The sequence below is a fragment of the Tachysurus vachellii genome, chromosome 14 (assembly GCF_030014155.1).
Source record: "Tachysurus vachellii isolate PV-2020 chromosome 14, HZAU_Pvac_v1, whole genome shotgun sequence".
NCBI lineage: Eukaryota > Metazoa > Chordata > Actinopteri > Siluriformes > Bagridae > Tachysurus > Tachysurus vachellii.
Window position 1 is genome coordinate 17,529,080 of NC_083473.1, and position 14,443 is coordinate 17,543,522.

At 38.5% G+C, this 14,443-nt stretch overlaps 1 protein-coding gene across 1 annotated transcript; it reads left to right on the top strand.

The window, feature by feature from the left end:
* The first annotated feature begins 389 nt into the window (after nucleotides 1–389).
* crabp1a (cellular retinoic acid binding protein 1a) lies at nucleotides 390–13,328 on the top strand. Its single transcript, XM_060886780.1, has 4 exons — nucleotides 390–677; nucleotides 4,078–4,256; nucleotides 10,479–10,592; nucleotides 12,798–13,328. The coding sequence occupies exons 1-4, from the start codon at nucleotides 605–607 to the stop codon at nucleotides 12,846–12,848; spliced, it is 417 nt and encodes a 138-aa protein (XP_060742763.1). The 5' UTR covers nucleotides 390–604; the 3' UTR covers nucleotides 12,849–13,328.
* Nucleotides 13,329–14,443: the final 1,115 nt, after the last annotated feature.

Consider the following 14,443-nt stretch of genomic DNA (forward strand, 5'->3'; position numbering starts at 1 on the left):
TCTCATAAGGCTGGAAATGAGTAGCATATAAGGCTGCTCTAATAATAGTAGCACGTTGTGAAAAGTTGGTTTGTGTACAATGAGTTTCAAAACTGATGTGTTTAGCTCAGCTAGAAAAGACTGAAATGTGCTCATTAGAATATCAACCCACATTCTGACAGTTTTCACTTCATCTTCATCAACGTTGATCAGGTTCCCATCTGCAAACAGCAGAGGAAAAGAAAATAATGAGAGAATTTATTTTACTGAATGTGGAAGTGCTCTTAAATGGCAGTGTGTGTGTGTGTGTGTGAGAGAGAGAGAGAGAGAGAGAGCAAGAGTGACAGAGAGAGAGAGATCGAGAGCAAGAGAGAGAGAGAGGGAGAGAGGGAGAGCGCAAAAGAGACAGAGACGCGCACACACAGAGTCTGAGGGACAGAAGTGACTGTAGTGAGCAGTGAAGACAGTAGAAGCAGAAGAGGGACGAAGAAAAAAGGAGGGGCAATTTAGTAAAGGAGGGAGAGAAGAGGAGCAGTAAAGCAAGAGATAGAGTGAGAGAGAGCAAGAGTGAGAAAGAGAGAGAGAGAGCAGAGATTCTCTGTTTGACTAAACCTGACTGAAGAAAATGCATCCCAACTTTGCCGGCACCTGGAAAATGAAGAGCAGTGAGAATTTTGATGAACTTCTCAAAGCCCTGGGTAGGAACTCCTCATTTCATCTTATGTCTCATTCTCACATTTTTTCTCATCACACTCACAGTCAGACATTTCTACTGGAGCACGAGTACGTCTTTATCGTGTAGCGTGATGAGCAACTGATGCTTTGTGGTTTTCAGCTGAAACAGGCGAGCTATTGTACAGTAAAAGGGCAGGCAGCAGATAGACGACTGATGAATTAGTCGTGGTTTGCATTAAAAGTGGATCACAGACCGAGGTCTCGACTGGCTCCTAAACCCTGTATGCTTTTTTATCTTCATTTTAAATCAGGTCTATCCACCTTTCTGCAGAAGAGTTGACGAGGCTCAGACGAGTCTCCTGAGTAATCAGAGCTCTTGAGACGCTCTGTGTTAAACTGGGTCAGTTTTCTGCTAGAGATTTGTTGCTATTATAATTCATCATCCTGAATTCGTGAACACTGATGTATTATTGTTTTCTTGTCAAGCATGGCACAGACTGCGTAAAACTGAAGAGAAACACTTTATCTAAAACAGAATTGAGATAAAATTAGGCGGGTGACATGGATGAGGATGGAGCTCTCCCACTCTCGATTCTCATTTGGTCGACAACTGAAATTAAGCCACAGCACTGAAATGTGACTGAAATGTTAATCATTTCATGATACGATGATGATAATGATGATGATGATGATGTTGATGATAACTCTTCCTCGTATCATCTCAGGGAGTTTTCCTACTGTTATCTCTGGCTTGATCATCAGGGATATCTATAAATTGAAATTATTTTTATTCAAAATTTTTTTTATTGCTTTAAAGCTGTTAGCATCAATGTCTGTTCTTAAAAGCGATATAACACAAATAAAATTAAATAACAACAATAAGACCACAATGCTGTAATACAGTGTCATACAGGTGGTAGAAAAATGCCTTCTGTTCAAAATTCATGCAAATTAAAGCTTTCCTTTAATAGAAAATTGCTAACTGCTGGAATAATACAGTGGATCATTTAACGGCTTTAACATATGTGTATTTGCCAAAAACAGGAAAATCAAAAAGGCAGCATTACGATGCCAAAACCTGGCCCAAAAAAGACCTAGAAAGATTATTTAAAAATCTAATAAGTGAGTGTAATTGAACAATTAGGACTCTATGACATTTAATGCAAACATATTTCAATCCTATTTTTCTTGATCTCAGTGCACATTTTCAGTTCATGCCAACCTTGACTTTATATCCTGCATAAATCTAAGATTAAAATTAGTCCTAAAACACAGAGCAGCTGATAAAGCACAGCTCTGAGAAGCTCTTAATGAAACCAGGTCTGTTCGATGCTTCGGGGTGGAAAACAAACATGTTTAATGTATTTCCTCTCTGCCCTTTGGGAGCACAAATAAAATTACTAGTCACAATCAAATCTGTGAAAGATTGCACTCAGGAAGTTCTTACAGGCTTTTCTATCTTTGTGTGTGTGTGTGTGTGTGTGTGTAAAAACTCTAGCTAACAGCATCCCAGCAGTAATATTCAGATATTAGTGAGATGAGATTCGAGCTCATACACTCGACACTCGACACACGCAGAGCTTCTCTCTGCTCCATCATCACCCTCTCAAGCTGCTGGGCTTTCAAACAAGTCCACACTATACTTTAGTGACAATGTAAGAGTGAAAATACTCTTATCTTCTGAGTTCATTTACTAAACGTGTTCGTGTGGAAGAACATTATATATAGAGAGGAGACTAAGGGAGTTTTTCCTTGCCACAGTCACCTCAGTCACCTCAGGCTTGCTCACTGAGGATAAATACAAGCACATTTAAATATAAATCTAATATTAATCTTGAATTTTTCTATTATATTCATCTTTGTATAATATTCATCTTTTTTTATTATGTTTCTTATGTTCTGTAAAGCTGCTTTAAGACAATGTCCATTGTTAAAAGCGCTATACAAATAAATTTGAATTGAATTGAAATGAAAAGTTATAATTGACTAATTTAAAAAAAAGGCTAAATAGTGTTTCCTGTAATAAGATTATATAAAACTCATACATGGTTATAAAACATATTTCTAATATTTTATAAAATACTGAAACATTTTTTCACTTATGTTTAATTTCCATATATTCAGGCTTTATTATCTACTGACAGATGATTTTGCCTTTTTCTAGCAAGAACTAACAGTCATCATCATCATCATCATCATCATCATCAATAGGTTTATTATAATCCTATATTGTATCCTATATTTTTACTTTGTCATTTTTTGCCGTAATGTGGACTGTGCTTTAGGACCAATCAGGATTATTTAATCTGCCTTACTGTATCCATGTCAATTCTCAGCTGTAATTTGAAAAAATATAAAGAAAAAAAAAAAGAAAAAGTAAAAAAAAGAATTACTATTGCTCCTTTCCTTTTAAGCACATACTTGAGCTACAATTAGAGATTTTTAAATATTTTTTGGCCAGAAATAATTTTTCTTAGTAAACTTTGAACATCAAAGTATGATGAAAAAAAGTAATTAATAAAGACATGAAATAAACATGTATAATGAATTATTTATATTCTAACAAAATATACATATAGTATATACATTTTCCTATAATGGCCATCTAACAATTAACATTTGCTGTAATTAAAGGAAGAATGAAGACAGTGAAGTATAATAAAATTATTATTATTATTATTATTATTATTATTATTATTATTATTATTATTATTATTATTATTAACATATTAAGATTTAGATTTTTATCCAAGTTCAGTGCTGTAGCTCAGCTCTGTTTTCTGTTTAGTGCCATGTTTAATGTCCTAAATAACATTCAGAAAATGTTTTGTATTTCATGCAGATATTCTCAAAAACGTAAAACAAAATGTGTCACATTTTTAGACGATGTTTATTCACTACTTTATAAACTAGTTTTAATGCACACAGCAAAGCTCATGAAAAATTGCATTTCTCTTTTACTTTAAACCCTAATGAAAGTTTAGGTGAATATCATGCTCAGTGTTCTGGTCAGCTGAGTATCTACAGCCTTTAGATCCAGATGATCCATTAAGACCCAGACATTATCAGATTGATTTATTGACAGTCCAGGTGATGTTTATGGAGCTGTGTGTGAAATATGATATATATTCTGTATATATAAACACTTGTCACTGCAGTCTACTTGTGCAGATTGAGAATTGAATTATAATACCTGGAGCTTTTCCCTGAAAACCACCATGCTGACTCCCCAGCATATATATATATATATATATATATATATATATATATATATATATATATATATATATATATATATATATGGGATATTGATTGACATTCAGTTGAGTTCAACAATGTTTTTTGGTCTCTGAATGTCCAGTTCAGGTTGGGGTAGGATGGTGTTGAGGGTTTTGTTCTGACCACCATGCTGTGTCCTGTCAGGCGTGAACGCCATGCTGAGGAAGGTGGCTGGGGCGGCTGCTGCCAAGCCTCACGTGGAGATCCGCCAGGACGGAGAGCAGTTCTACATCAAGACCTCCACTTCAGTGCGCACCACCGAGATCAACTTCCACATCGGCCAGGAGTTTGACGAAGAGACCGTGGATGGCAGGAAGTGTAAGGTACACCATGAGAAACCTACACAAACAGTAATAAAGTATAAATCAGTATAAGCAGTATAAGCAAATGATGTTCTGGCTGTGAGTCTGATCTAAAATGAGTCAGGACTCATTGTCTTTCGGTTTGAGACGTGTGTTTGTCCTTCTGTTTTAGTGTTGAAGATTAATTTGAGGGGATTAGAAACAATTAGAGCATCTCAGAGAGCAGAAATGGGTTTGATATCAACATTTACTCTAAAGATACAAACATTTGTGTGGAAAAAAAATTAACGTTTTTGTTTTTCTGGATCTTTTCTATGAATAGATCACCCCTAGTATTCTAGAGAAAAACTGTGTCTAATTTCATATGAACTTCACAATAACACAACTGTGGAGTGAGACGTGTGTTGTGAAAAATCCTTGAACCCAGGAATGCCTTAAAAATAGAAGTGATATGCCTTAAGAGAATTATGATTGGAGTCATAAGACACATGGGAATACACCCCAGATGTTGTAATAATTTTAAGGTAATAGTAATATTAATACCTAGGTAATATATAACTAGAGAATATATTAACCAGAAGTCAGAGGGTGGATAAAAGAGGAAATGTTTATTACTGTATAGTAACTTAGTAAACAGGAGAAGAAGGAATGTAAACAGGGGATCCAGAGCCAGAATCGGAGACATTCAAGACATTCAGTGATCAACATGGACACAACCAAACAGTAGAAAACATCATTTTTCTTTCATTCCTATGGTAAAAAAAAAAAAAGTTAATAAATATTTTGTCTTTTTAGACATTAGCACATTTTCTAGAATAAAAATTTTGTTTGGTCTCATACACATAATTCCACAATGGACTCTTCTTTAGGACAGATGTTTCACCTGGAAAATCTAATAACTGAACATTATTTTAACCTTAAGGCCCAAGGTTTACTCTAGAAGTAACACATTTCTTAGTGGTTTGTTTCTATTGACAGATTTATTAGTCACACCTGGGATTTGTTCTGCAAACATCTTAGAAGCTACACTAATCTCAGCCTGTGTTACAATTTTCCTCCAGTGAACAGGTCTGATTTCAGTTCATTTGATAGCATTTTGATGACTGACAGCTTGTTAGATAGATTTGGGGATTATTCATTCATTCATTCATTCATTTACTACCGCTTATCCGAACTACCTCGGGTCACGGGGAGCATCTCAGGCATCATTGTGCATCAAGGCAGGATACACCCTGGACGGAGTGCCAACCCATCGCAGGGCACACACACACACACACTCTCATTCACTCACGCAATCACACACTACGGACAATTTTCCAGAGATGCCAATCAAACTACCATGCATGTCTTTGGACCGGGGGAGGAAACCGGAGTACCCGGAGGAAACCGACTTGGGGATTAAATGAAGTAAATTAAGCTGCTAGCTTTGAGTGCATGGTAATAGTTATGGACCAAAATACACGTGAACTTGCATTTTTGCATTGATCAACACAGCAGACACTGAGATGGAAACCGAGACCAAAAGAATTATAGATGAGACCGTATTTGTCCTATCATGAGCTTCTCGAATAGTTCCTTAAATCTGTTTTAAGACAGAATTCTGCAGCATGATGCATTTTACCATCAATCATTGATCAATGGTAATTAAACAAACATTCAATTGGTACCTTCTGCTCCATTCTGAGGTTAAATATTACAGTGTCTTGCCATCAATGCCTTAGAAATATAGTCATTATATTACATATTACGCAAATAAGGAGAGAACATTGCTGTCATTTTTTTAATGTGGGTGAATCATGTGTTTTAAATCCAAGCCAAAACCATGAGATCGGCAAACTCAAACAAGGCGTAAACCCAAAGGACTCGCTTTTCTGAGCTCTTTGAACGACTGTAATAGGCTACTCTGACATTTATGGATTCTCTTTGAGTCTGCTTTTCGCAGAACAAAAATAAAAGGAAAGTCTATGGAGACTGGAGGAGGTTCTTCCAGAGAAGTGACAGCTGAACAAGAGCGATGTTTGAGCTCAGAGACCTCAGAGTATTCAAGAAAGACATGGAAAATATGATGAGTGCTGTGTAATGCGATTGGAAAACTGCTCACAAAGTACAGAAAAGGAATGTGTAAGAAACAAACACGCTTACTCAGTTTAGAAAGTCTGCTGTTGTGTTGTAGGGAAACAGAGCGTTCTCTACTACAACGTCACGGTCGAGTCAGTGTGACTGTCGAGCTTTGTGCATCTCTCCCTCGAGAGGCTTGTGTTGCCGTTTTTGTACACTTAAGCCTGATGATTGACATGCTTCTCTGCTCAGTACTTTTATCACACTGCAGCAACCAAAGGGACGTGTCTGTCGTCTGCTCTGCAGACCGAAACAATGACAAACACATTCTGGATCTGACCAAAATAACAACAGATTTTCAATATCAACAGATCAGGGACACATGATGCAGTAAATCGGTGACAGAAGAAGTGGGAAGGAACGTGTAGTGAGTGAGATGAGAGGTTTGGTTTTCCCTAAGGACTGTGATAATGATACTCTGCTTCTATGTGTGTGTGTATAGACGAGCATGCTGGTGGGAATAATACCATTTTCCCTAAAGCCAGGATTTGAATAATGAGCTACAGCTGCAGAGCATGCATTCGCACACACACACACACACAAAACGGGATTTAGATATAGACGCATCACACCAGCAGCTGTCTCTTGCTTACATTATCTTCCAAGGGCAGAGCTTCCAGTCTATCAAGTCTATGCTCCGAATCTGAACAGCTCTACCATTATAACCTTTAACAACAGTTTATTCAGTTCTCAATCCAGAGAAGTGTAGCCTTACTGTAGTATGGAACAAGGGCATGAGACTTTGACAAATGAAGCTTTAAAAAAAGACTTTTTATTGAATGGTTCGTTGCTATAGAGACAGACTTAAGAAGTGTTTACCTGCAGAGTGAGAGGGGAGGAGAAATGACTTCCTCGAGTCAGTTTATCATGGATGTCAAGGAGTGAAAGAGCCAAACATCCAAAAGACTGAGAACTGAGTGAGAGTGTGGAGAGTGAGCGAGAGAGAGAGAGAGAGAGCGAGAGAGAGAGAGAGAGAGAGAGAGAGCGAGAGAGAGAGAGACTTCAATTCACATCAACAGATGCATTTATTCCTTTTAATATCTAATGAAGTGCGAGTATCCAATCATATTGCAGTTTGAAAATGGATAATATATTTCATATCACTGAATGGCGTTCTACATTTTAAGCTCATTATCCAAAGGTTCTGGTACAGATTCGGCTTTTGTTAATATTACGAGCTGAAGATGTATGTCCTTTCCATGCAACACACACATATGAAACTTTCGATACATGAATTTGCACTTCATTTGCTCTTGTACTTCTACAGAGACTCTCATGATGGCAAACACAAGTAGTTCCTAGCAGGTCCTCCCCTGCATGCCATCCGACTGATCCAGAATGCAGCTGTAAGTCCTGTATTGAATTTCTCCAATTTCTCCCACACCACCCCAATGCCTGGATGCCAAACTTCATCTCTCTCTCTCTCTCTCTCTCTCTCTCTCTCGACACAGCTCTCTGATCTCTGCTACACCTTTGATATGGTGATTAATATTTCACTCTCACACTGCAGCTGTATGAATCGCTGTCTACTGGCTGTCACTTCAATTGGCTCTAAAGCTACAGTCACGCTTTATTCAGAGTGCAAGTGCCTGGAATGATGATTCATTGAAGCGCAAACTTCCAAGTAGTTTAACACACCACGTCAAAGGCCAAGCCTCATTAGAACAGAACTGTTTTTCTTTCTCAGTGTGGTCTCAGATATGAACATTCTTAAAACTTGAGAACAAAGCACTTTGTCGTGCTAATTTATTTACAGATATGTAATGCAGAAGGAGGTTTTTTCATGAGGTATCCTTATTATTCTCAGGTATCACAGTTAAAGTTTGGTAATTTAAGTAATCCAGATATGAATTTACTGAATTTAGCTTTAATTATTTTTTCTTTCTTTCAAGAGCTGTGTTTGAGGACATGATCATTAAAACCTTGAGAAGAAACAGCTGGCATTAGAGAACTGACAGAAGACCACAACCACTGCAGTGGTATTACTTTCTAACGCATGGAGGTTTGAAAACCATCGAAAGTGATATCCAGGGCCTTTGAACTAAAGGTAGTGGTTCTCCATATCCCGTGATAAGATTTAGCCAAGGTACATACAGTGAAGGAACTGCTCAGCAGTGTTCAAACCTGACCACGTCTTGGGAGGATAAATTCTGTATGTTTACTGGCTGGAGAAGTGTGTACTCAGGTGACAAGTCCACTTCTGATGGCCTATCCTGAAACACCAGGGCCTCCACTGGGAGATATCCTTCTTCTCCACAATGAGAGTGACTAAAAATTTAGGTGATAGCAGAGTGGTTGGAACAGAGTCTTAACGCTCAAGGTCATGTTTGGTGGTTGTACACCCACTCCAGCTTTTGTATTATTAGAACAAAATCTATATAAATTAGTAAGAAGGTACAAACAACAAGAAAAGAAATGGAGGCCCCTAATCCAGCTAATCAGAATCAGAATCAGAATCAGATTTATTGGCCAAGTGTGTTGACACACAAGGAATTTGGCTCCAGCAGTTTGTGACTCTACAAAAAGGTACAGACATAAATAACACTATACTATACAAGAAAACAATGCGGATGATGAGATACAATACAGACAGAATGAGTATAAAATATGAATATAGAATGAATAAAATATATCAAATATGAGTATAGAATATGAATATCAGTTTTGTACATAAAGTGTGGGAGTGCAAATAACAATATTGTGCAATATTATGCTTTTTGTGCAATATACAGCAGCAGTAGTGTGTAATATACAGATGATGTGATGACAGTCCTGATAATGCAGTACTTATGATAAGAAGCGGGGAATATAATTATGGTGAGTTGTTGATCAGGGTGATTGCCTGGGGAAAGAAACTGTTCCTGTGTCTGGCAGTTTTGGTTAACAAAGTTCTGTAGCGCCTGCCAGAAGGGAGGAGCGGAAAGAGGTTGTGTCCAGGGTGCGAAGGGTCAGTAGTGATTTTCCCTGCCCGGTTTCTGGTTCTTGTGTCATACAAGTCCTGGATTGTGGGCAGGGGGCGCCAATTATTTTTTCTGCTGTTCTGACCATGTGTTGCAGTCTGTTAATTTCTCCAATCATGCAGTTCCTGCTTGACTGCAAGGAGACCCTATTCCCAATCATCGTAAAGTTCTGTAGATTTGAGCTTTGTGAAGAAAAAGGCAACTGGGTAGGCTGATTCCAACAAATAAATAGCAATAGATATATAGATGAATAAATAGATGAATGAGTGCCCTGTGGAGAACTTACTCTTTAACGACATGAACTTCATCTGGAGCTGGAGAATGAGGTGGCCAGATGGCATGCCTTTGAGGAGCACAGCTATGGGTGCAGGAATGGTGATCAAATTCTTGAGGAAACCTTTATAAAAGCAAATAATTCCCAAAGAAGTAAACCTAGATGGAAGTCATATTTTTCTTTACTAGTGTTCCTCATTAAACCTCATTCAGAAATCAGAAAGTTCTTCTTTTAAACATGCAGAGTACAAAGAATCACAAACGAATGTAGGAGGAGTACAAAATAGAATCAAGGAGCACAATTATGAACTTGTTTTAGTGGACCTCATTTGACAAAACATTGAGAAAAATCAAATCAAAGTCCATACCGCATGACCATGTACTTCCCCTTCCCAGAAGGGAATAAGACGTATCCACAATACAGGTAAGGTCTGGTGAAATGTCCAGATTGTTTGGCACAGTGCAGAGTAGTGGAAATTTACTGTGCCTTGAAAACTTGGAGATTATTCAAGCTCCGAGCCCACCATCTTTCTTCTCCTTGTAGAAGCTTGAAGACGCAGTTAAAGTGGATAGACAGATGAATGCCTGCCTTGGGGACACACTGATGAAAGGGGCAAGGAGGTGATGCTCCTGGCAGGAGGTACTGAATTAGACATCAGTCACAAGGGCCTAAAAGGACATGATGGACACATGAATGTGAGCCAGGAGCTGAAAGGCTTCCACTGCAATGTTGGTCTCCCTAAAGCTCAACTATAGATGAGGAATCCATTACACAGTCTACTGCATTAACGAGGGCTCGTATATATTATGTTCATTGTCTAAATTGACTACACCACTCATGTTCATTGCTGTCTGTGTGATTATATCTATTTATGTTCCATCTTGTTTGTAGAGTTTGGCAACTTGGGAGACAGAGAACAAGATTTACTGCAATCAGACGCTGGTAGATGGTGAAGGACCCAAGACTTACTGGTCCAGGGAACTGAAAGGGGATGAACTCATATTGGTGAGAATGGATGGATGGATGGATGGATGGACGCATGCAAGTCCAGTTGCTGACAAGCAAAAACTGTTTACAGTCCCCTTACGCACAGTATTTGACAAACATCTCATACAAAACGTGTGAATCCGCACCACTAGAGGTTGTAGTTTTTCATTCACAGGAACTCTGACAAAATCTCTGTTGCTCATTTGAAATCCTATAAATCCTTCACATGCTTATGAAAGAGGTTGAAATACAGAAAGTGTAAAAGCTTACTAGCTTTCAATTCCTTGGGTCCTCGCAAAGCATTATTAAGTTTGCTACAGAAATCTCTGCCAGCTTTTTCTCAGTGCCTTCATCTACAAACAGATAGATGTCTTCGAATTAAAGAATTCCAAAGACTTTAAGTATTTGCCCAGGGGTTATTGAGCAAGACGGAGCCTTCTAAAAAGAGAGCGAGCGAGCAAGATAGAGAAAGAAAGACAAAAAGAAAGCCAGTGCACTTTGTGCTCACCCCAAAGCTAGGCACAGAGCCAGAAAACACATTCAGAAGCTCTATACCATCAACTCCCAGCAGCATGAGAGAACTGTTTAGCAACCTTTATATGAACTTTCTCCAAGCCCCCGAAATAAACAATACACCCTATTCAGTCACTGATACACTAGTTAATGATAATGCTGAGACAGAGACAGATCAAGAATGTAGGTTGCTAAAATAGATCACTTAGTTTGACATACAGGAAATTTACAGTGTTCAAGATACAAAAAAAGAGCTATAAAGCCCAACGAGTTGCTACTTCTTTTGATTTAAGAGCATTTGTACAAAACAGGAGATTCAAATTAAATACATGAAGTAAAACTGCAGCGAAGGATCGAGATATCACATCATACGAAATGACACAAAGAATAAGTTTAGGGCTGAGTGAATTTTTAGGAATTGTCTGGACCTCTTTATAATTATTCATTCATTCATTATTTCATCTTCAATAAAAGTGCTTTATCCTGGTCAGGGGTGTGGTGGATCTGGAGCCTATCCTGGGAATACTGGGCATGAAGTGGGAGAACTCACCCTTATTTACACGTACACTTACTCATAGCCAAATCCACCCACCGGCATGTGTTCCGGAGGTGGGAGGAAACCGGACAACTTGTAGGAAACTAAACACAAACAGAAACCCAAATTCAGAATGGAGTTAGGAATCCTGGAGCTGGGAGACAGCAACGAGCCCCAATCCCTCCCTCCCCCCCCCCCCCGCCCCCCTAAACAAACCGCCCTACAAAACATTCACCATCACTGCAACCCAATTTTAAGCAGGCATTTAAAAAGATCCTTAAAATGTAAGTGGAGTCCAATTACTGAAGAACCTTACACCTCAGAAAGAACATACAGCTCTACAATAGCAAACAAACAGCACAGGAGCAAGTGAAGCAGACTCAGAGCTCTCACTGCACCCAAAATGAAAAAGTTTCTCCCATCAATTTCTGGTCTCTCTACTTTTAAAACAAATAACTCAATAACTCAAATAACTTAATTTATTCTTGACATTGACACCAAGTTACATTCTTGAATAAAATGAATACAATGTCCTTGTCCCACCATTAGCATATTAAGCCTGATGTCTAAAAAACATGGAGTTATGGTGCTAAAGTGTCACCATCTTTCAAAACACAGAAAGGATAAATGAAGGATGTGCCTGTGGTAGCTGTAGCAGTCTTTGTCCGTCTTCAACCCAGACAACCCAGGAATGTATCCAAGCCTCCAACTCAAATAGCGGCTTAACACGGTTGATCGTTCCGCCGTTGCTAGATGTTCGTAGGCAACTAAAAAAACCACAAAGCTTAAAGGAATCATGAGAAGAAATTGATGGAATTCTAAATAACAGCAATCGAGGCTTGTGGTTGCGCTCTTCTTTAGGAGTTCACAGTGAATCTAGGGCACATTTCCATAAAACATGAACGCTTCATTAATTTTTGTTCAAGTACAAATAAGCAAAAGACAATGAACCCTTCTCTCTGATACTGAGCTGTTTTTAAAGGTCGATCTTTAATTACTGAAGTGAAACTTTAGTCTCACACACCGACAGTTTCCTGTCTCTGCTGAGGTCTGTGCTGGCACTCTGCCAAAAAAAAAAACCCCATCATTTTTAGTGATCGTAATAGGATTTAATGACTTGGGGGGAATTCATGTCATTAGCTGACGCTGTTTTTCCCCCTACCTATTTCTCACAGACGTTCGGAGCAGACGATGTGGTGTGCACACGGATCTACGTGCGGGAATGATGCTGTAGACATCATCGGCCAGTCCTGAAGCACCATACCGAGCTACGACTCCCCAAATGGTCCAAAATCTCCCCCTAGGTCAAGCAACTACCCTTCAGTTTTCTGTGATGTGGAATGTGAGCAACATGTTGACTCACCTCCAGCTTCTCTTAACTGGCCAGCTGTGCATGTGCACTTGTGTCCTAACTGTGCTTCTGTGCTAAACCTCCAACCAGTTTTAAACTTCCTTTGTCCAAACTTTTTTTTTAGCTGTGCATTTAGTGATACTGCATACACACACAGTGAAAACAAAACAGGAATAAAATTGAAATCCAGGATGTGAATTTTGCTCATTTTGTGATTTGTGACGTCTTTTAATGGAAAATATGCTAAACTGCAATAACAATAACAAGTGCAATTGAAAAAGTAACTATAACATGAATGGAATGAATCACGATTAGCATGATAAGCTGATTATTTCCCCTATAATAACATCTCTAGCTGTTTCGTTTGCCCTTTGGCCATTATTATAACTGATGTTATTGTAATGTATAATATGGTAAAATGGTTTTGTTCATGTACTATGTTTGTACACTACATTTTGTTTTCAAATGGTTCAGTACATGATCAGTACAAAAATCAGTACATGATATTTACTTTGTATAGAACGTTCAGAAAGTCTTGAATTAAAGAAGAAATAAAAAGGAGAAGAGGATCCTACCAAGGCAAACCAAACAGGGTAGAATCCCATTTTTGCATAAATAAAACACAAACGATTTATTTTGTTTATCTTAAATATTTCAAAAGCCTTAATATATTGAACACACAGTCACTGTGCCTTTAGGGTTACAGATTTTTCCTGAGTCTGTCTGGTTCTGGATGAGATGTCACGCCCGGATGTTGGAATGCGTCATGTTTCAGCCACCAGCGTGTCTCATGCAGCGCTGCAGCAATTAGTCAGTCTCCGTCTCAGCTGACGTTCCAGGCTAAAGGATTAGGATGGAGAGAGAGAGAGAGAGAGAGAGAGAGAGAGAGAGAGATGAGGCAGTCTGGTAGTACACAATCATTTTTCCCTCTTTCTAGCTTACAGGCTCTAAAGCTGGCACCGATGGACTCATCAGCATTTCATCGGTTTTTCCATGCCTAAACATGAAGCAGGGTTTTCTCTATACTGTGCACTACATACTCACTCATTAGATAGTAACCTGATTCTGATTTCTTACAGAATTAATCTAAAGAGGTGATGAGTCAGTGTTTAATCATCTAAAACTGACATCCATCCATCCATGTATCCAATTTGTCCTGATCAGGACCGTTGTGGATCTGGAGCCTGTTCCCAGAATGTGAGGCATTTCAAATCACATATTCACACCCTTGTTCACACCTAGAGGCATTTCAGAGTAGACAATCTTCCATCCAGCATGTATTAGTGGATGGGAACAAGATAGAAAACCCAGGAAACCCACCCAGTTCAGGATCAAACCATTAAGACTGCACCAGCATTATTTTGTTATTTCTTCCTTTCATACACGTGGTATTTCATTTGCATTAAAAAAAAAAAAAAAAAGTTACAGATGTATTTATCAAGCAGATTTAATATGTCCGATATTTGGCAG